The sequence below is a fragment of the Microtus oregoni genome, unplaced genomic scaffold, assembly GCF_018167655.1.
Source record: "Microtus oregoni isolate MIOR12 unplaced genomic scaffold, Mior012 000115F_ref0000277, whole genome shotgun sequence".
NCBI lineage: Eukaryota > Metazoa > Chordata > Mammalia > Rodentia > Cricetidae > Microtus > Microtus oregoni.
This window is the reverse complement of record NW_024544744.1, coordinates 2,046,101-2,069,503: the sequence shown is the minus strand read 5'-3', so window position 1 is coordinate 2,069,503 and position 23,403 is coordinate 2,046,101. Positions and strand designations below refer to the sequence as shown.

At 40.8% G+C, this 23,403-nt stretch overlaps 1 protein-coding gene and 4 non-coding genes across 5 annotated transcripts; 3 read left to right on the top strand and 2 right to left on the bottom strand.

The window, feature by feature from the left end:
• Window positions 1–341: 341 nt before the first annotated feature.
• Window positions 342–414, top strand: Trnak-uuu. The gene has a single exon. It is a non-coding gene; the product is annotated as a tRNA-Lys (tRNA).
• A 395-nt stretch (window positions 415–809) lies between these two features.
• On the bottom strand, window positions 810–882 carry Trnam-cau. The gene has a single exon. It is a non-coding gene; the product is annotated as a tRNA-Met (tRNA).
• Window positions 883–4,107: 3,225 nt separating this feature from the next.
• On the bottom strand, window positions 4,108–4,180 carry Trnaf-gaa. Its single transcript has one exon. It is a non-coding gene; the product is annotated as a tRNA-Phe (tRNA).
• A 466-nt stretch (window positions 4,181–4,646) lies between these two features.
• Window positions 4,647–4,718, top strand: Trnae-cuc. Its single transcript has one exon. It is a non-coding gene; the product is annotated as a tRNA-Glu (tRNA).
• A 16,001-nt stretch (window positions 4,719–20,719) lies between these two features.
• On the top strand, window positions 20,720–21,658 carry LOC121443969 (putative olfactory receptor 2W6). The gene has a single exon (XM_041645725.1). The coding sequence runs from the start codon at window positions 20,720–20,722 to the stop codon at window positions 21,656–21,658; it is 939 nt and encodes a 312-aa protein (XP_041501659.1).
• Window positions 21,659–23,403: the final 1,745 nt, after the last annotated feature.

The following is a 23,403-nucleotide window of genomic DNA, read 5'->3' as shown; positions in this document are numbered from 1 at the left end:
AGGAGGCCGACTTGGGGTCTGAGTTTTTCTTAAACTCTCGAATTGTCCCAACCTCCGTTCTCTTCTTGGGGTCCCAGGACATCTCATTATAGCAGTTACCAGCGGCTGGAGTAGCACACCTGCTCCCCTTCCCCTTTCCTGAGCTCAAAGGGGTGAAGGTTTAACAGTGAGCATCCAGGAAATGCTCTCCGGTAGTTTTCATTTTAGTGGTGAATGACGGATAATAGATTTTTAAATCAGCTGACCAAATAAAATATTAAAAATAATTAAAAAAAAAAAAAGGTAAAACAGATAGTAACACCATGTATCTTTATTCACTCTCGAAAGAGTAAGAGGTAAGAGCCCGGATAGCTCAGTCGGTAGAGCATCAGACTTTTAATCTGAGGGTCCAGGGTTCAAGTCCCTGTTCGGGCGCTAATCTTTTTTTCCTCCCACTTAGATGCCTTAGTAGTAGCATCTAAATTTCTGGGGTTACAGACTGGGTTGTAGTAAGGTTGTGTTTATCAATAACCAAACCGATGTTTTAGAAGTCCTGGCAATTTTTCAGAGCTCTATTTAACGAGACTGAAAACCTAGGTTACATCATGTATCCAGGACGTGGTGGTAAGGAAGCTTCGTATGTGTTCCAAGGACTTCCAGGCATGCATTCCTTCTTTCAAATAAATTTTAGGGTAGAATGCAGTATGAAGAAGGGCCTTGGGAAAATCGCTCCTGTCAACTGGAAAAAGAAGCTACTTGCACAGCAATTAGACAGTTTTGAGTTTTTAAACCACATAATACATTTTTTTTTTAATTAAGAGAAAAGATAGTGCCCCCTCTGAGGTTCGAACTCAGGACCTTCAGATTATGAGACTGACGCGCTGCCTACTGCGCTAAGGAGGCACGTGGCAAGTGGTCTCTGATATATTATTTTAGTAACAAATTATTCTTTGCCTACATTAGCCCAGCCAGTGTTCTTAAATGAGTTTGTTTGTTTGTTTTCTCATTCCTGGAAATACCTGGAAGATTCAACATCTTCCCCAAACTGAAAAGATAAAAAGAGTCTCCCTGTTCTTCTGCTCTTCCTCGGACATACACAAGAGTTTGTAATCTTAATAAAAGCATTTCATCTCACTATCTCACTTCCTTCGTTGCAAGTCAGATTTGCAAGGTCGTCTTCCCAAGTCCCATCGACTTTTCTGCTGTCTCCTTATTACCCCTCGATCCCCAGGAGTCCAAAAGGGACGTAAGAGATCTCAAAGCCTAAAGGATAAATTGTTCTTTACACAAACTCTCGGGAATCTGATAGTGTGAGAACAGGAAGAGGTGAAAACCCGATTTACCTAGACTCTCCCGGGAGTGCCTCTGGTTCCACACTGGAATTTCCCGTTCTTAGCGTTTGCCTGGGATTTATAAAACCATTGAGTGTTTGGTTTTTCGCGTTAAGTGTGGAAGTGAGAGAAAATGCAGAAACCTTTTAAATTACGACCCCCACCTCCACCCCGACCCGCCGCGCGCCAGAAAACAAACTGGTTTGCCAGCTGTCTCTGCCAGCTGCTGCTGAGTTAGTCCCTGGCTTTGATAGTAAGACCCCAGTGTTGCAAGTGACCCAGCCACGGGGCTTCAGTGTATGGTAGTGTGTGTAGTCCTGAGTCTGTCTTCACCCGTGTAAAAGTAGATTAACCGCTGAGACAGTGCTACTTCGCATCAAGGTTTATGATGGTTTATTTTTGAACACGGTAAATATCATGACCATATTTTCCAAGAGTTCGGATAATGAAAATGAGAAAGATTATCAGGCAAATGCCAACACCACCTAGACGTCAGCGGATAACTCTAAGTGATGTCCAATTAAAAAAAAAAATGGAAGGACACACAACTGGATTGCGGAATAGATCGATGATCAAAACAGAGCAAACTGCGGAGCATGGAAAGAAGAATTTAGATGTAGCCATGCATAGGGAGTGTATTAGTCAGGGTCCTCTAGAGGAACAGAACCGATTGAAGGAAGTCTTTATTAGTGTGGCTTGCAGGCTGTGGTCCAGTTAGTTCAACAACGGCTGTCGACCACTGGAAAGCCCAGGAATCCAGTAAGTTGTTCAATCCACACGGTTGGATATCTGAGTTGGTCTTTAGTATAAGCTGGAATCCTAAGAAGGCTCAAATGGCAGGGAAGGAAGGAATTTGCTGGGGAGAGCGAGCAGCCCAAGAGAGAGCAAGCTTCCTTCTTCTAAGCCTTTTATATAAACTGCCACAGAAGGTCTAGCCCTGATTAAAGGTGGATCTTTTCCCCTCAAAGGCTGAGTGAGTCTTTCCACCCTATCAAGACAAGAATCTGTCACAGGCGTATCCAGATGCTTGGGTTTTAGCTAATTCCAGATTTAGTCAAGTTGATAGTTATGAAGAGCCATCACAACAAGACTAAACTCACAAGGCTGCAATGAATTGGATAGTAAAAGTTAGACAGTAAAGAATTTCCAAACAGTACCAATGCTGAGTTTAAAACATCATTGGGCATTAGTAGTTGAAAGCAGATGCTGTTTTGTGACTTCCCTTAGTTAGCTTTCGGTTATTGTGAAAAACACCGCAAAAACAACTTCAGTAAGAAAGGGTTCATTTCACCTGACGGCTGTAGTCCATTATCCAGGGAAGTCAGGGCAGGAACTCTAGGCAGACAGCTGGGGGCAGGAACTGAAACAGAGGCCGTGGAGGGGTGCTGCTTACTGGCTTGCTTCCCCGTGGCTTGTTCAGCGGCTTCTACACCCCAGGACCACCTACGAGGGGTGGTGCCATCTGAAATGCACTGGGCCCTCTACGGCACTCATTAATCAAGGCAATGTCCTACAGACCTGTCTATAAGGGCACTCATTAATCAAGGCAATGTCCTACAGACCTGTCTATAGGGCACTCATTAATCAAGGCAATGTCCTACAGACCTGTCTATAGGCAAGCTGATGGAAACCATTTCCCAGTCCATGTTTTCTTCCCAGGAAACTCTAGCCTGTGTCAAGTTGACAAGGAAAAAACCAAAGCAACAAAACAACCCCGACATAGCTCCTTGGGTTACTATCTAGATTAAGAAATTAGAACAGTTTGGGGGGAGAAAACCGCAGGAAATCTTAATGCCCTGTGCTAGCCCCATTGAAGAAGCTATTCTGACCCTGCTCTCTATCAGGTCATGTATCAAATCAAAACCACCAAAATGCTTTCCCTGGATCTTAAGTTTGGAATATAGCCTTGAAAATCATCTTGACTAGTATGGACACTTAATGAAGCCTCATGTGCCAGTTCATTCCTCTGTCAGCTTGACGGATTTAGCATGCTCAGAGATGGCGCACCTCCAGCATGTCTGTCCTTCCGCAGATAGTTAGCCGATGAAGAAACACCTGCCCTGAATGACGACAGCTGGACTGAGAGAGAAGGGAAAACCCAGGTTCATCATTTTTCTGCTTGCTGGGGACTCCGTGAGACCCCGCGTCTGTGTCTTCCTGCACAATGGACGGCACCCCCACACTGGAAGCTCTTAGTAAGCTGCTTGTTTCCGCTATTTGGACTCAGTGATTGACAAAAGTACCATCCCGTCCAGGAAATGTGACAAAGGGTTTTTGATACTTGGTCAATACTCACTCATATTGTACAAATAGAAATTTCCACAATTCCATTCAGACTCTAAACTTATTACAGAAAGTGAAGAAAATCTTCCTTAGACTCTTTTTTTGCGGGGAGGGGAGTTGTTGAAACCTGGCTTCCTTACGTATCCTTGGCTGGCCTAAAACTCACTGTATAGACCAGGCTAGTCTCCAACTCATAAGATCTGCCTGCCTCTGTCTCTTGGGTGCTGAGATTAAAGGCAAGTGACACCATGCCAATCTTACATTACTTACTCCCTTGATGTCCGCGCATCCTACGCTGTTGCACAAGGTTAGTTAGGACAGTAAGGCTGTTTTCCTTGGCTTTGGCTTACAGCTTTTAGGTTAACGTCATGGGTATAAAGAAGAGAGAGATAGATTTGGAGAAGAAAACAGATACGTCGGAGAAACAGAAGTACGTCAGCTCAAAACAAAAGGGAAGATAGTAAAGTACTGTACAGAAGCATGTTTCATTAAAACAAAAGGAGTAGTCTTGTGTTGCCGAAACCCGGGATCGAACCAGGGACCTTTAGATCTTCAGTCTAACGCTCTCCCAACTGAGCTATTTCGGCCACGCCCTGCATGTACTACATTCTAAGTTCTAATAACTTTGTCACTTAGGTCCTCGTTATGCCAAAGAATTGACAAGGGAACCCAAGATTAAGAATTTTGATATTTGAACATCTTTCAGTATTATAAAGAGAAAAGCAAGAAAACAGTTTAGATTACTCTTTTAAACTTGCCTCAGTGCTGGGAGTTTTGGTGCACGTCCTTAAACCTAGCTTTGGGGAGGCAGAGGCAGGAGGATCTTTTTACTAGCCTTCAGTTCAGGGCTGAGACACTATCTCAAAATAGAAATATGACTTTGTTAAATGCTACAGGATATTTTGGGTCAATTCACACATTTAGGCAGGAGTACCAACCATACACTTTCGAGCCTTTTTAATTTGGTTGACTGGGATTTATAATTAGTTCGGTCAGCTGTAACACAGTAACTGATTCAGTTCACATATCCTACAAAGAGACCTCTCGGCAACTTCCCTGGTGGTCTAGTGGTTAGGATTCGGCGCTCTCACCGCCGCGGCCCGGGTTCGATTCCCGGTCAGGGAAAGTATCTTTTGACTTTTCATATAGCAGCTTTCTGCTTTGTGTCCAATTTACTTTGGGTATTAGAACTGTACATTTTCAAATGATGTCACCATTTAAAAAATTTACTGATAATTATTTTATCTCTTGATATTATGTGATGGACCAAGCGCTCTTGCTAGAGGACGTAGTTTCGGTTGTCAGCACCGACGGGTCAGCCCACAATTGCCGATTACCCCATTTCCTAAGGCATCCGAAGCTCTGCTTCTTGGACACCAGACATCCACGTGGCACAGTGCCGTACGCAAAGGCGAAACACTCACTTATGTATTAAAATATAAACAAAGAAATCCTATTAAGTTTATTTGCAGTGTTCGTGCCTGAGTATACCACGTGCCCGCACAGGCTGGAGTTAGGGGCAGTCGCGAGCTGCCTTGTTGGGAGTTGAGCCTGGAACTCAATCCTCTGGAATAGCAGCAACTGCTCCTTCTTGTCGGGCCCTTTCCCTTCCTTCTCCCCACCTCTCTCTGGGCTTTAGCATTCAACAACTCATGCTGTAGGGTGATTCAGCGAGAGCTGGCTGGGGTTCGCACAGCCCTTTTAAAGATGCTTGTGAAGCAGTTAATTGGGAGTTCTCGGTGCTTCCCATGGACTGGGAAGTTTCGGGGTGAAAAGGGGAGGGGCTTAAAATTTTTCGGTTCTACTGGAACAAGAGAACCACACACAATGTTTTAAATTAGCTTGTGTAAAGAGAGGGCACATTAAATTCTCAGTGCGTCGATTTAACTAGGATTCTAAAACATCGTAAGGCGGGGGACCTGAATTGACCGCAAGCACCAGAGAACCTGACGGAGAAGTTGCCCCGTGAAGGACATCAACCCCCTAAAGGAGAGATTCATGGGTATCAGCTTGCTCCCCTCAGTGATACTGTCTACAACTTCCCTTGCAGAAGGAGAACAGAGAGAACAGTGAGAGCATGGTCTGAGCTGTTCTGAGAACGATGCATACCCCCAAACCTTCTTTCATATAGCACATCATTCACAAAGTTCCCGTTTGCCCTTTGATTATGAACGTGGAATCGTCCAACTCAGTTATCTGCTTTCCAGTGTGGCCTCCTAGATTAAATGCCACTTTTTTTTTTTTTTGGTGACATTTGTAACACAATTTGTGCTCTTCACAAATCCTCTCTGGCATGTGAGACACGGCGGTTGATTCTCGTTTGTTGTCGGGACTCTAGGGGCCAGAACTTAATTAAAAAGTCCAGCAACATACTTGTAACTGCATAATAAATATTTGCTATTGCCGTTCAACTTGACACACTTACGGGCTCCTGACTGGGTTAGGACCAGGTGCAAGGCAGTCCAGGCGGTGGCCAGGCTTCTTCCAGGCATTAGTTCACTGATCATTAGTCCTTGATGTTCAGTTGCTTATATGATCTTATTCTCTGAAATTCTTTCTTCATTTTTCTACTTGTAGTCTACTTTGCCAAAAATAAATAAACAAAATGCAGATACTAGAGAGAAAATCAGTTCCTGGATGGACGTTTTTACAGACAAGAAGCGTTGAAACAAATAACACCAGAAGGGGGCGCCCCTACTCCAGCTCGGTCCCTCAAGGTTTACTTTCAAGCCTTGCAACCTTGCCCTTAGAATCAATCATACAGGGCACTAATTGTGGCGAGATCACCCTTGATAGGAAGAAAAGAGATTGACAGTCAGGTAGAGAACTCAGAGTCAGTCACACAACAGGTGAAAATACAAGGCTTTGGATTAACGGACGGGCAAAAGGAGTGGGGAACCGTGTTGGTTTGGCTTTTTTAGGATTATCTCTCTCCTTTCCTCCCTCTCTCCCTCCCTCCCTTCCTCCTTTTCTTTCACTTATTTTTCTGTTTTTACATCCCTACCGAAGTTTCCCCTCCCTCCTCTCTCCCAAGTCCCTCCCATCTCCCCGCCCTTTGCACTCCTCCGTCTCTCTTTAGAAAACGGCAGGCCTATCATGGATATAAATCAGCCACAGTATACCAACGTGCAGCAAAACTAGGCATCTCCTCTCCAATTAAGCTGGATGGGGCAACCTGGAAGGAGGAAAGGGCCCCAAGAGCAGGCAACAGAACCAGAGACAGCCCGGGATCCCACTGTTAAGGAGTCCCACAAGAAGACCAAGCTACACAGATGTAAGGCGGAGGGCCTAGGTCAGTCCCATGCTGGCTCCCTGGTTGTTAGCTCAGTCTCTGTGAGCCCCTACGAGCCCAGCCTTGTTGACACTGCGGGTTATCCTGCGGTGTCCTTGACCCCGCTGGCTCCCACAATCCCCCTCACTCTCTCTTCCGCAGGAGGAATCCTTTCTCTTCCTGTCTCTGTCTCTGTCTGTCTCTCTGTCTCTCTCTCTTAGTCATTATCTTCATTTCCCCAGGAAATAACAACTACCCAGTGCTGAGAAGGGAGCCCGGGGGTCAGATGCTACCGAGTCAGCCAGTCTGCTCCTACAGAAGGCCTCACGAAGACAAAGCATGCGGAAGATGAACTTGAAGGAACTTTCTTTACCGAATTCTTTTTCCTGTTATGACTCACCTTTTCATTTTATATATATTCCCTAACTGAGTGCCTTAGATTCCTTTCACTGACTCAAGCCTTTCTCCCCGACCCAGAAACGTGGAGGTGGGGGCTGAGGGGAAGGTAGAACTTTACTAACACAGATTATGTCGTAATAGCAGCTGCTCTTTAACGCGTTTGAATCCTGGCCTGTCAAAGTGAGCGGCCTTTTCGCCTGGGGACAGTTTGGTGGGAAGTCCTCTGTGTGCTGTCTCTCTGTGACAGCTGGGCCTCATACTGTAGCGGAGTGGGCAGGTGTGGGACATGAGGACTTTTATCTCACAGATTACAGGCTCACAGGTCAGTGAGGTGTCTTCATGCCTCCCTCCCCTTCCTGGGTGATTAGGGGAATGGAGGCTTTTGGTGTTCTCCACCGCACTGGTCAAATTGGGAAGGGGATAGCACTGAGGGGGCCCTCAAGGGCCCAAAGTTGCACATGGGGGGAAACACAGAGGAAACACTCATGTAGGAGTGTCCAGGCCATCTAAGGTGCCGGGTTTAGGTTTGTATCTGGGAGGAATCACATCACTGCTAAGGATTTTCCTCCTTAACAATGTACCCTAAACTCCCTAGGTTCCACTCAATGTTTTTATGGCAAATACTTCTGCCTTAGTAGCGTTTATATTGCGGTGACAGGACACTGTGAACAAGGTAACTGATGAGAGAAAGCATTTAATTTGGGGCTCATGGTTCCAGGGGGTTAGAATCCATGACGGCAATGGCAGTAAGCATAGCTAGAGCAGGAGCTGAGAGCTCACATCTCCACCCACAAGCACAAGGGGAGAGAGAGAAGAGAAAGAGAGCCTATCCTCAGTGACATTAGTGACACACCTCCTCTTAATCCTTCCCAAAGGGTTCCCCCAATTGGGGACAAAGTGCATATGAGCCTATGGGGTCCATTCTCCTTTAAACTGCCACTCTTCCTAATCAAAAATTAGAGGATGAAGTCGTTCATTTCAACAGTAATTGATGGAAATCGACTTTTTATCTAGTACATAAGTGCATGCTATCATTAACCATTAATATTAGTTCTAACACCTTTACTCTGATCAGAGTATATCTAGAACTGCTAATCTGTAAATTCTGTACAGCGGTTTCCTTCTGTGTGGTTCCTTTTATAGTTTCTTCAGTGTAACTTTGGAACTGGGAGAAGGATAATGGGGGGGGGCTCTCAGAAGGCGCCAGCTTCCTAAGTGTGGGCAGCAAACTGCCCAGAGCAGAGGGCACCATCCAGTCAGAGGGAGATAGGACCCAGAGTGCTCAGGTCTGGGGTTCTGGGGGATGTGGGATGTCAGGCAATCACAAGGCACCACACAGGTGCTTTTCCTAAGGTCACCCCTTTGAGTCCCATCAGACGCTAGCGAGTCGGCTAATAAAAGTGTTTTAGCTGTGCATTATGGGTGAAGAATCTGGGCAGCATTGGTAATGAGGAAAATCCTTGGCAGTGCTGGGATTCAAACCCACATCCCTAAAGAGGCTGAAACCTTAATCCAGTACTCTAGAACATAGAGTGATATCTTCTTTGTGTTTTATTAATAGAGTTTGCCTGAAAATCGGAGTGCAAAGCTAGCCACACTAGTCAGTCATAGAGGACAGGCAGTGGTGGCACACACCTTTAATCCCAGCAGCCACACTAGTGAGCCATAGTGGCTGGGTGGTGGTGGTGAATGCCTTTAATCCCAGCCCTAGCGAGGAATACAAGACTGGAGGAGACAGGAGCTCAGAGTCTCAGTCTGCAGTCTGTTGTCACGGTGAGGACAGGGTCATCCAGCTATGGTAGAGGTAAGACTTCTTTGGTGGTTGGCTGCTTTGCTTCTCTGATCTTCAGCTGGAGCCCCCCTCCATATCTGTCTCTGGGTTTTTATTACTCATGCTACAAAACCACTTGACCACACTGCCACATCTGCAGGTTTTCCTTCTATTTGTAGCTGTGAGCTCCTGCAGGCCTTCCCCCAGGTCTCCCCAACCTCCTCCATCAGACACCTCATTTGTCAAGTGCAGGAGAACACCAGCAGGATGTTAAAGGGGTGGTGTTCAGACACCCCACTAGGTTGTGAGCTGCCTGTATCTCAGTTTTTCTTTGTATTCTATACAGTTTTTACTGATCAACAATCACTTTTTGATCCACCATGTGTGGCGACTGGATGTTCAAGGATTCAGCTCTCACAGTAGACATTAATCCCCACCCCAGAGATTAAGGGGGAGGGGGCTCAAGAAGCCAGTGATAGACTTCATCTTCTCCATTTCTAGCTGATTGGCTATAAGTTGGGGGTTCCCACCAGCCCTCCCCAGATTTGATGTTGTTCTGGAATGCCCTATAGAGCTCAGAAACTCACTTATATTTACCAGACAATACAAAGGGTACAACCACCCAGGAGCAGCAAATGTAAGAGGCAGAATGAGGTGCCTGGGACAGAATCTGCTTCGGTATCCTCTTCAGGATGGGCCTCCCTCTCAGCACTTCGGTCCACTCTCCAGTCCGGAAACTCTGAACGCTTCATTTAGAGATTGTTAGAAAGATTTGATCACCTCAACCACAGCAGCTTTATTAACTCAGACTCCAGCCCCTTCTTCTTCCCTATAGCTGAAGGGTATGGCTGAAAGAATGGGCTGAACCCAAGGCTTGGGCAGTTCCGGTAGCAAGCTCTTGCCTCTAAGCCAATAAGAATAAGAGGCTCTCATTACCAGGAGACTCCATGGTCACCCAGAAAAAATGATAAAAAAAATGTTTAAAAAAACCCCACAAAACATGCAGGAAATCTGGGACATTATGGAAAGACCAAACCTACAAATAATAGGTATAGAGGAATGAAAAGAAACCCAGGTAAAAAAAAAGGCACAGGAAATATTTTAGCAAAATCATAGAAAAAAATTTCTCAATTTAAAGAAAGAGATGTTTATTAAGGCATAGAAGATATACACCAAATAGACAGGACCAAAAAGGAAATTCCCTGTGACACAATAAAAACACTAATTGCACAAAATGAAGAAAGGATTGAAAAGCTTCAAGGGAAAAGGACTATGTTACATATAAAGCCAGGCTCATTGTAACAGTACCCAGCTTTTCAATGGAGACTCTAAAAGGCAGAAGGGCCTGGACAGATATTTTACAAACTCTCAGATAGCACAGATGCCAGCTCAGACTATAAAACTCAACAAAAGTATCAATTACAATAGATGAATAAAGAAAAACCATTTAGCAATTAAAATTTTAAACAATTTCTGTTCATCAGCCTAGAGCTATAGAAAAAACTAGAAAAATCTTTAGTTTGAATAAAAGGCTAACTATACCCAATTGGGGTCATGGGGACCATGGGAGAGGGTTGAAGGGGAAGGGAGAGGCAGGGAGGGGAGCAGAGAAAAATGTAGAACTCAAAAAAAAAAATCTAAGTTCATTCTTTTACCAGTGGACATTCAGTTTTTCCAGTACTATTTGTTTAGTATTCTTTTCCCCAGTGTATATTTTTGGAATATTCATCAAATATCAGATGGCTGTAATTACATGTACTAATGTTTGTTTTTTTTTAATTTTGTTCCACTGGTTTACATATGTATTTTTTTTGCCAGTACCATATTGTTTTATTATTACAGCGCTATAATATACTTGAGATCTATAATATGTGTGGTCTGGAATGGTAATCTCTCCCACATTGATATTTTTGCTCAGGATTGTTTTGGCTTTCTGTGAAACTTGTGGTTCCATATGAATTTTAGAATAGTTTTTCTAATTCTGTGAAAAATGAGATGGGGATTTTCATTGGGATTGTGTTTAATCTGCAATGGCTTTTGGTAGAATGGTTATCTTCACAACATTAATTCTACCATCTTCCTTATCTCTTTCTTCAAGATTTAAAGTTTATATTTTTGACATATCTTACCTGCTTGATTTATGCCTAGATATCTCATTTTCTTCAAGGCTATTGTGACTAGGAGCATGTCCATTATCTATTTCTTACCTCAATTGGTGGTGGTGTATAGAAAAGTTACTGATTTTTGTAAGTTGACTCGGTATACTCCCATTTTCCATAAATTGTTGGCCATTTCTAGACGTATTTTTGTCAGATTTTTTGGACCTTTTATGTATAATATGTACCAATAAGAGTAGTTTGACTACCTCTTTTCCTATTTGTATCCCTTTAATTTCCTTCTCTTGTTTTACTGCTCTAACTAGCTCACTGAGATAGTGGACAAGTCTGTCTCAATTCTGATTTCACTGGCATTCCTTCAAGTTTTTATTCACTTAGGATGATGCTGGCTATGGGTTTCTCATATATACCTTTGATTATGTTGAGATATAGTCCCTGTAGTCCCATGCAGCATTTTAATCAGAACAGTATGTTGAATTTAGTTAAAGGCTTTCTCCGTATCCGTTGAGTTGACCAATTGATTTTTGTGTTTGAATCCACCTATGTGATTTATTACATTTGACTTGCATATGTTCAATGATCCTTGCATAATTCCACATTATTATATGGAATAAATCCAGCATGCTCATGGTGGTAATCTTTTTGATGTGTGTCTGCATTCAGTTTCAAGTTTTTTTGTTTTGTTTATTTTTAGACAGGATTTCTCTGTGTAGCTTTGAAGCCTGTCCTGGAACTCACTATGTAAGGTTTCAAATATTTGATTGAGGCATTGAACCTATGTTCTTCAGGAATATTGGCCTTTAGTTTCTTTGTTGTTGTTGTTGATGTGTATGTATCTAGTTTTGGTATTAGAATAATACTGGCTTCATATAAAGAGTCTGGGATTATTCCCTTTCTTTCTGTTTTTTTGTTTTTTTTTTTTTAATAATTCAAGACATATTGATTGTAGATCTTTGGATGTCTGGTAGAATTCTGCTGTAAATCAATCTGGCCTTGGATTTTGTTTTTTATCTGGAAGGCTTTTTATTACTATTTCAGTCTATTTACTTGTTATAGGTCTCTTTAGGTTGATGATTTCTTAATTAAACGTGGTGGTTTAGTTAAATCTAGAAATTCATTAATTTCTTTTAGATTTTCCAACTTAATAGAGTAAACATTTTTAAATTATTCCCTTATATTTCTCTGAATTTCTTTGGTGTCTCTTCTGCTGTTTCCCTGTTCCTTTCTGACTCTGCTAATTTTGGTCTTTATTATTTATTTTACTTAGTCTGGCTAAGGGCCTGCCAACCTCATTTATCTTCTCAAAGAGCTGGCTCTTAGTCTTAGACCTGTGGATTCTTTGTGTTGTTTTTCTTATTTTTAGCTTTAAGATTTCTGCTCAGATTTTTAATATTCCTTGCCACCTACTGGGTTTGTATGTAATGTATCTTTCTCTGTCCCACCAGCCAGCTTCCAAATCATGAGATGGAGACTTAGTATTAATTATGAAAGCTCAGCTGATAGCTTAGGCTTGTTTTTAGTTAGCTCTTATAACTTAAATTTACCCATTTCCACTAATCTACACGCTTCCTTGAAACTTGTTTTCCTCATCTATGTACTGTCTGTCCATTCTGCTTTCCTGTTACCTCCATGTCTCTTTACCCCCCCCCCCTTCTTCCCAGCATTCTCTGCGCCTGGAAATCTTGCCTAGCTATTGACCATTCAGTTTTTTATTAAACCAACCAGAGTGACACTTCTTCACAGTGTACAAAAGGATTATTTCACAACATATCCCCTGTCTTCCACTGAAGTCTAAACTTCAGTCCCATGGAGGCTCCACAGCTGTCTGTCTGGAGTTCATGAGTTTCCACGAGCTTGGTTCAGCTATCTCTGTAGACTTCTCTATCACAATCTTGACCTCCCTTGCTCATATATTTTCTCTTCCCTCTCTCTGATTACATTCCCAGAGCTCGGCCAGGTGCTTGGTTGTGGATCTCAGCTTGTGGTTCCATTAGTTACTGGATGAAGGCTCCATGATGATAGTTGGGGTATTCACCAATCTGATTACAGGGGAAGGCTAGTTTGGGCTCCCTCTCCACTGTTGCTAGGAGTCTTAGCTGGGGTCATCCTTGCTGACTCTTGGGAACTTCCCTAGCACCAGGTTTCTCCATAGCCCCATGGTGGCTCTCTCTATCAAGATCTCTCTTTTATTGCTTTCCCATCCATCCCTCTCCTCCCTTGAACATTCTGTTCTCTCATGTTCTCATCTCCCCTCCTCTCCCCTTTACCACCCCCAACCCCAGTTTAACCAGGAGATCTTATCTAATTCCTCTTCCCAGGATGATCCATATGTCCCTAATTTTCTGAGAAATCGCCACACTGACATCCAAAGGGGTGGTACCAGCTTGCATTCCCACTAGCAATGCACAAGTGTTTCCTTTTCCCAACAACTTCTCCAGCAGAAGTTTCTTTATAAAAAAATCAGGTGTTTGAAGATGTGTGGATTGATATCTGTGTCTTCTATCTGGTTCCATTGGTCCTCCTGTCCGTTCTTATGCCAATATCAGCCTGTTTTCAGTACTGTAGCTCTGTAGTAGAGTTTGAAGTCAGGGATTTGATGCCTCCAGAAGTTCTTATATTGTACAGGATTGTTTGACTGTGTTTAGTTTTTTGCTATTCCATATGATGTTGAGTACTGTTCTTTCAAGGTCTTTGAAGAATTTTGCTGGGCATTGCTTTGAATCTGTAGATTGCTTTTGATAAGATTACCATTTTTACTATGTTAATTCTGCTTATCCAAGAGCATGTGAGATCTTTCCACTTTCTGGTGTCTTCTTCAATTTTTTTCTTCCAAGATTTAAAGTTCTTGTCAAACAAGTCTTCTACTTGTTTGGTTAGAGTTACCCCGAGATATTTTATGCTATTTGTGGCTATTGTGAAGGGTGATGTTTCTCTGATTTCTTCCCCAGCCCTTTTATCCTCTGTGTACAGGAGGGCTACTGATTTTTTTTAGTTAATCTTGTATCATGCTACATTACTGAAAGTGTTTATGAGTTGTAGAAGTTCCTTGGTAGAATTTTTGGGATCACTTTTGTAGACTATCATATCATCAGCAAACAGTAATTTCCAATTTGTATCCCCTTGCACTCCTTTTGGTGTCTTATTGCTCTAGCTAGGACCTTAAGAACTATATTGAATAGATGTGGAGAGAGTGGACAACCTTCTCTTGTTCCTGATTTTAGTGGAATCCCTGGGAGTTTCTCTCCATTAAGTTTGATGTTGTCTGTTGATTTGCTGTGTACTGCCTTAATTATGTTTAGGTATGTTCCTTGTATTCCTGCTCTCTCCAAGACCTTTATCATGAAGGGATGTTATATTTTGTCAAAAGCTTTTTTGGCATTTAATGAGATGATGATGTGGTTTTTATTTTTCAGCCTGTTTATATGGTGGAGTACGTTGACAAATTTTCATATGTTGAACCATCCCTGCATCTGTGGGATGAAGCTGACTTGATCATGGTGGATGATGGTTCTGATGTGTTCTTGGAATTGATTTGCTAGTATTTTATTTAGTATTTTTGCATCAATGTTTATGAGTGAGATTGGTTTATAATTCTCTTTCTTAGTAATGTCTTTCTATGGTTTGGGTATCAGGGTAATTGTAGCATCATAGAAAGAGTTTGGCAATGTTCTTTCTGTTTCTAACGTGTGGAATAGTTTAAGGAGTATTGGTATTAGTTCTTTGAAAATCTTGTAGAATTCTGAGCTGAAACCATCTGGTCCTGCGCTTTTTTTGACAACTGTTTCTATTTCTTCAGCAGTTATAGGTCTGTTTAATTTGCTTATCTGGTCTTGATTTAAAATTGGTGATATTTATCCAGAAAGTTGTCTATTTCCTTTAAGTTTTCCAATTTTGTGGAGTACAGATTTTCTGTGCTGCTGTGCTGCAGAGTTTGTAGATCAGAAGAATACTCTCTATGTAATAAGTGTAGGACAAATTGATAAAATTTCCTTGGGAAAAATGACTTGAAAAGTTTACTACTAGCTTATTCCATAATCCAGCAGTTCCTATAGTAGACACAAATACACAAGACTTTGACTATATGTTCAGTGATCATTATGTAATCATTATGGAACCATTCACATAAGCTGAAAATCATCATGCGTGAATGTCTTTTAGCACTGGAATCTATAATAATAACATGCTTACACAATGGACTGTGAATGACAGGTGGATACAGTGTAATGAATAAATCATATAAAAATGTCAAGCAAAAGACGAAAATCCCCCAAAGTGGCATATTTTCTTTGCTTAAATTAAAAGCAAATAAGTCTAATAACACATGTTATTTAAACACTCCCACATGAATGTAGGGTAAGAAATATTTTAATTTTTAAAGTGAGTGTGTAATGAACATGATTCATTACCATGACTCCCTTTGAGTCAGATAGGCATGGGAGAAGAGTGGGAAGGCAGAAGTCTCCAATCTATTGCTAAGTTTCCAGTCCTCAAATTGGGGATAGCCTCAATAATTTTTCACCTGTTACTTTAATTCATTAAACAAGGATGATAAAATTCATGCACTAATGATTATGATTACTTCATAAATATGTTAAGAGACGAACTATTTTCTGTTCCATAGATGAAACACTTAGATAAGTTCTTCAGTCTGATATCCATTTCAAAGTCAATCAAAAGACATTTCAAATATTCTTAATTTTTAGAGGTAATGTAATACTTCTAATTTTTAATATGGGCTTAATACAATACTAAGTAAGTAAACCTATAAAACCAACTTCTTATAATTAATAAAATTTATTTTGGCATACTAAAATTATAATTAAAATGATAATTAGATATAAAATATAAATTTATAGTAAAATTAATAAAATTTTATTTTATTAATAAAAATCTAAAACAAAATTAAGAGATGAAACCATTGTCTTAAGGGAACCCCTTTATAAAATTGGAATTTGGACGGGATTCTGACTATAGTTACAGATTTCCTTAATCACCTCTGTGCAACACCATTCCCCTTGGGCCTAAACCACACCAACACAGTAAGTAGCCTTTAGAGTTGTACACAAGTACTTCTTCACTATAGTTAAGTAGCCTTGGAACACAAAGCAAACAACACAGTGCCCTCATGCAAAATGTAAGGTGTAATTATGAATAAGAAAATGCAGTAAACAATTTCAAATATTGAACCAAAATATGGTGAGCCAAAACTGATTTACTCATTTTTTATTTTTTCATATCTAATTTTAATCCAACATTCAAATTAAAAGATATTATTACTATTACATCTTAGTCCAACTATTACCTTTAAGTATGACTAGGTTTGTGGGATGGATATAAAGAAAGCTGGTAGCTAAGCCAATTTTGTGCCAATTTTGGCTCTTTCACATCTTTCTGCACAAGAACTTTCTCTGCATTATTAATGAAAGGAGAGATCATCGTAGTGGGCTCACGGGCACATTTGTCTAGAGAAAAGCATGACAACTTCAAGTGCTTCCTGCCTGGAATCTTATTCTAACCATCCTGTCCTCTGGTGAGTATTGCCTACTGCATCCAACAGAAGACCCAGAACCAGATCACAGACAGTGTGGGCCTCAGCTGAACATACAAACACAATTCTGAAAGGTGTAGCATATATACATAATATGGACACATTGGAGACCTCTTAGGAGAGAGGACAAAAACTTAAGGTCAAGAGTTTGTGTGTTTTGATGTTTCTGAATGGTCTTCAGGCATCAAGAACCTTGATAAGTATTCTAGATTTTTCTGTCACTTAAGCCTCCTCCAAGCATTGAATAAAGCAGGTGCCATTTGAATAGCAGCAGGTGAAGAAACCAAGAGCTACAAAATTCGATAGCCTGATGAAGTTCACACGGTAAAGCAGAGGCAGAGACCGTGGCAGGAGATAGGTTTTCTGAAGCCAGGATCTTAACTCTTTTGACCTGATCCTTTTCTGTTTGGACTTCATATGACAGCAATATACATCTTGGTTTATCATTAATAAATGAACATGTTTTATTAAGATGGTATCTATCTATCTATCTATCTATCTATCTATCTATCTATCTATCTATGCCCAGATATGCTTAGTTAATTTATCTTAAAAACTATTGACTATTGTTCCATTAGTAATTGAAACAATATGTTAAATTACTGGAAACTGAAATATGCCAATGACAAATCAGCTTTGTTTTAAATTGTAGCTGCCACTTTTGACCACCTATGTTTTCAAGTACAGTATTCTAAGCCTTATTTTTAATATTATACTCACTTTTATTAGTTAAATGATGCCCCAAATTTGAGGCCAAAGGCTGACACTGACAAACAGAATGGTTAAAATATGAATGATGCTATGTTTAGGTTACAACATGAAATTACAAAGAGCATTTCTGATGTGGCATTTATACTAAGAATGCCCAGGGTCTTAAGTGATCCAAACTTTATGAAAATCCAGTAAGATTTACATCTGAAAATACTGACATATGTTTAAGAAAGGTATCCGGATCACAGATGTTTCCAGTTTTCTTCCATAATGTTGAATTTCTACGATGTTGCTCTCGTCTTTGACTTCATGAATTTGAGGCATGGGTGAATCATGATAGCCCCTGGACAGGGACAAAACAAACTTGAAAATTCAGGTCAGGCAGCTGAAGGAACATGTGATAAAGTGCTCTTCCTGTAAAGAGAAATATAAGGGTTTATTTGAAAATAACTTCTAAAGCTAAAAGAAACAAGATGTATTTAATGCATCTATCTATCTATCTATCTATCTATCTATCTAATGTATTTATCTATGAATCTGTCTCTGTGTGTGTGATGCACATATTGGTCAAGGAACAACTACTGGAAGTTACTGCTCTCCTTTCACCCTTATGTGGGTTCTATCATGGAATTCAGTCCTCAGACTCACACGATGAGGGCCTTTTAACTGCTGAACCATATTTCTGGACTTCCAATTTTTGATAAGTCAAATGATCCAATACACACTTAGTTACTAGACTGGTTATCTACTCAGCATCTTCCTTATTTTGTCATTGTATCTGTCTTATTTATTAATTAAACCACATTAGATGGGAAGCTATGGTGATTAGACCACTTCTGGTGTTTCTTGTGAGATTAAAAGAAAGAGCTAGTGCCTAGGCTTCACCAAAAAGGAGATTTTGTGCTCAGTGTAAGAGGCACCACTTAAAGGGAAAGCCGATTTCCCTGTCCCTGAGCTGTTGACTGTTCTTTGGAAAGAACATCTGTGCTGCAGACAGCTGGAGTCAGAACTTCTGAGGTCCGTTTCTACCTTAGAAACCGTGGCATTTTAGTTCTGAACATTCTCCACTTTAAGAAACCCAATGAGCACATATAATTTGTAATGACAGCATTTTGGGAGCTGATGCCAGCTCCTGATCCTGCGGTTTCTCTGAACAGAACATGTCTCATACTACAGTTGTGCATACTTTTGTGCACAGAAGAGAAGCACATTTGTACATTTTAGAAGCCAGGTTTAAAAAAGCAAGACATTTGAGTTTAGCTCTAAACCATGATGTAAAACAAGTAGCACAGAAGTGAAAGGGTCAGGGAGAATAGTGCTTATCTGAAGTGTGGGTAGTCTGTCTTTTAAAAATTAAACCTAAGCTCAGATTCCAGAACTTTCATGAGTATTAATGTTCATAACGTCACACTGAAGAAGGGAATAGTATATTCACTTCACATATGAAGATCTTAGTACTCAAACAGGTAAAATTACTGCTCAAGAGTACAGCTTATGCACAGTTTACGACTGGGATTTAATGTCATGTACATGCTTGGAATTTATCAGGGGTGGTGGCACATGCCTGCAACCCCACACTTGCAGCACTTGGGAAGTAAAGGCAGAGGGATCCTGAATTCAAGGTCAGCTTGGGCTATAAGAAACTGTCTCAAAAAGCATCCCCCATCAAAAGAAAAAGAAAAAAAGTTTATCTAATTACTATATTTGACTTCCTATTGATATAAAAATATCCTACTAATACAAAAACTTGATATTCAGCTAAATTTTTGTACTAAGAAAACTACATCTTCACTCCATATAATCTGTGAATAAAACTTCATTTTTTATAATTAAAATATTTTCATGCTCTAAGGTTTATATAACAATGATTTACTTGAGATAATTTATCATCATCTTATTTGAATGAAAATGAGGTTTTATTTTCATACCCATAAGAAACTCTAGAACTGCATGATCAGAGTTCACTGACAAAGGAGATGCTGAATGACTATACTTTGCATGTGTGTAAGGATATGTCACACTATCCAGAAATAGCAAGGCTTATGAAAGTATTATTCCTTATCTCTTCTCTTTTAGAGGTAACCAGGTGATGGTAGCCAGAAAAATCCCCTTGCTACTGAATTTGATAAGGACAGTCATTCTACAGCTTGTCGTATGAACTGTCTCTTGCTGAATCTCTATCCTCTTCTGTGGAATGGGTGAGGGACCAGAAGCTGACAGTGGCTGATACCAGATGGTATCAGTAGCTGATATCAGATGTTATCTGATAATTTATTTATTATTATTTATTATTTATTATGTACACAATATTCTGTCTGTGTGTATATCTGCAGGCCAGAAGAGGGCACCAGACCTCATTACAGATGGTTATGAGCCACCATGTGGTTGCTGGGAATTGAACTCAGGACCTTTGGAAGAGCAGGCAATGCTCTTAACCACTTGAGCCATCTCTCCAGCCCTTCTGAAACTAGTTCAATGTTTAACCCTGAAATAGATCCATAAAATTGAGCAGACTATGTAGCATTTTAAAGGTATTCAAAGTGTCACAAAACACATAAAGGGTTATTTCTTGAGAAACAAAGACATACCATCAATGACAACAACAAAAAAGTGTAGCTGTAAACCCTAAAATAGACACAGAAAGCATAATGCCTAAGATGCTGAATAGAGAAAAACTCATAGGAGAAGGAAGAGGTGATGGTGGTGTGACTATGGTACTTAGAACAGCTGGGAAGTAGGTGTTTGTAACTGAACACACACACAAAAAGGATTATGCTGTCAAGTGGTGGAGCATATAAAAAGTTAAAAACTTTTTGCTTGAAGTTTAGCTCCTTTGATAAAGGAATGCTTTATTATAATCAAGTGATAAATGTCATAGTTCCAGGGGAAAATTTCAAGATCTTTTCCATTCAAGGCCAGCACAGGTAACACTGCAAAGCTCGGAGTCATATATACACACCCACACATGCATACACACACACACATATGTACAGCATATGATATCACTTTTATAGTTATTATGGCTTTAACACACAATCAAAACACACAGAACTATGGGTGAGGTGATACTGAATATTCTTGCTTTTCAGTGATTTCTAATGCACAGGGACTGAGTTCAGTTTAGCACATTGTAGAATCATTTGGATATAAGTAAGCAAGGAGAAGCTCTGGTCATTGACAAATATTTTTAAATATGCTACAATAAGAAGACACACACAAATGGATGGAGTTTAGATACTCATGACAAAAGCCAGAGATTTTCCACGTTTGGTTATGATAGTATTGTTTCCTAGCCTTTTCTGAGGAGCAATGGAAATGAACAGCTCTGGAGAAGACTTCATCCTTCTGGGATTTTCCAGTCTACCCCAACTGGAGCACATCATCTCTGTCCTTGTCTTCATCTTCTATATTGTGACTCTGGTAGGAAACACGACTATCATTCTAGTGTCCTATCTGGACTCTCAGCTCCATACTCCCATGTATTTCTTCTTATCTAATTTGTCCTTTGTGGACCTCTGTTATACGACGAGCATTGTCCCACAGATGCTGGTAAATCTATGGGGTCCAAAGAAGTCTATCACATACGGAGGGTGTGCACTCCAGTTCTTCTTTGCCCTGGACCTGGGAGCCACAGAATGTCTTCTCTTGGCTGTGATGGCCTATGACCGCTATGCTGCTGTCTGTCAACCTCTTCACTATACAGTTATAATGCACCCTGTTCTTTGCCAGAAGATGGTGCTGTCAGCCTGGCTCGGTGGTCTTGGCAGTGCCTTAATTCTTTGCTCCTTGACTTTGAAGTTGCCAAGGTGTGGGCACCGGGAAGTGGATAACTTTTTCTGTGAAATGCCAGCATTGATCAAGATGGCTTGTGTCTATTCCAGAGTAATTGAGGTTGTTGTGTTTACCCTTGGAGTTATATTTCTTCTAGTACCTCTATCACTAATTCTCATCTCCTATGGAGTCATTACTCAGGCTGTGATGAAGATCAAGGCAGCAGCAAGGTGGAAAAAGGTCCTGAATACATGTGGTTCCCACCTCACAGTAGTAACCCTGTTTTATGGAACACTCATTTATATGTACATGAAGCCGCAGAATACCATATCCCATGAGGAAGGACAGTTTTTTACTCTTTTTTACACCATTGTCACCCCCAGTCTTAACCCTTTGATCTACACCTTAAGAAACAAAGATGTAAAAAGTGCAGTGAAGCGAATTCTAGGAACAGACAAGCATTCTGCCAAAATGTGAGACCAGTGGGAAAAAAAATCCAGCCACAATGTGGAGAGCTAAAGAAATAACGGTCCTTGTCGCCGGCAGCTTAATCAGTTGATTCAAGACCATCTCTCTGGAAGTCACTTAGTAGCTAGAATTTTGTTTGGCATGATGTTAACTTTCACGATGTTTAAGTTCATGACTATGGATGCAATGTGACCAGCTACCTCCTGTTCCTACTGTGATGGAGTGTGCATGTTGAAACTGGGAGCCAAAGTAAACCCTTCCTTCCTTAAGCTGCTTTTGTCAGTAATTTTATTAGATCAATGAGAAAAGCAGTTATTATAAGGCAATATGGAAGTGAGAGAGAGACAGAGAGAGAGAGACAGATGCACATACAGAGAGAGAGAGAATGAGAGACAGACACACAGACACATAGGAGGAGGTGGCTATGAATGAATATTAAAGCTTTCAACCCTTTCAAAAGAATGCAAGTGCACATAGTGGCCACATGAAAACAAAAAATCATGTCTTATGTTCTTGTTTGTTAACTGGGCTATCCAAAGACGGCACACATACATCCATTTTTATTGTTGTTACAGAAGGGACACTACCCTACTGGAGCATGGCTCTGGCAGGCCTTGCCCTTCTCCCTCATTCCCTCTGCCTTGCTAAAAACTGTTAGATTACATTCCTAAAGCTAGCCACCAAGGTCTATTCCCTCATTTGGCCACTTCCTCTCCCTGAGGCTGACTACCATGTTCCAGCATTCAGAAGTTCCTTTGCCTCACCTAATTCACATGCACAATTAAAATGAAACACTTCATCCTAACATGGGGTTTCCCTCTTTACCTTTGTAAGCTACTATTTATCTTTGTGATGCATTCATCTTCTCTCTATCCAGAGGCAGTCCTTTGTCCCTCTGGGACAAATACTCCTGCCCCTTTCCCTTGACTGCCCCTTCTCTCTCAACCCATGTCCTTTACTACTGCATCCTAGCCCATTCTAACACAGACCTCCCCTTCTTCTCCTCTTAAGAATTATACCTGCAATGACATTTGTTGCTGTTTTTCTGCCTGACCCAGAAAGCAGCCACTTTAACTTTTCTTCCCTGTTTAATAAAGGATCTCTTTGTGAAAGCAGGTATTTAGATGTAATTTGTGTTTAATCCAAGGTCCCCTTCAGTTATTGTTCTACTAATCCATCATCCCAGGCTTTTAGTACAAAGATAACAGTGGTTCTCAGTCTATGGGTTGCAACCCCTTTGTGAGTCCCCTATCAGATATTTACATTATGATTCATAACAGTAGCAAAATTACAGTTGTGAAGTAGTAATGAAATAACTTTATAGTTGGGGGTCACCACATTACGAGAAACTGTGGGCTGGAGAGATGGCTCAGAGGTTAAGAGCATTGCCTGCTCTTCCAAAGGTCCTGAGTTCAATTCCTGGCAACCACATGGTGGCTCACAACCATCTGTAAAAAGGTCTGGTGCCCTCTTACGGCCTGCAGGCATACACACAGACAGAATATACATAATAAATAAATAAAATAAATATTGAAAAAAATACGAGGAACTGTATTAAAGGGTCACAGCATTAGGAAGAGGGTCTATACTTTAGGTCCCTCTTCTTGAAAATTCTCTAAATTTTAAGTTCTAAATGTGAGTTTATGTCAGTTAATCTAAGACACAGCGCATTGCTGAGACTTGTCCTCATTAGCACAACACCATGGCTGTAGTCCAGGACCTCAGTGCCAACAGTACACTCCATGAGAACAAAT

Bases quoted from the DNA above. Each gene is read 5' to 3' on its own strand.
- LOC121443969 (XM_041645725.1), top strand. From the start codon at position 20,720: ATGGAAATGAACAGCTCTGGAGAAGACTTCATCCTTCTGGGATTTTCC.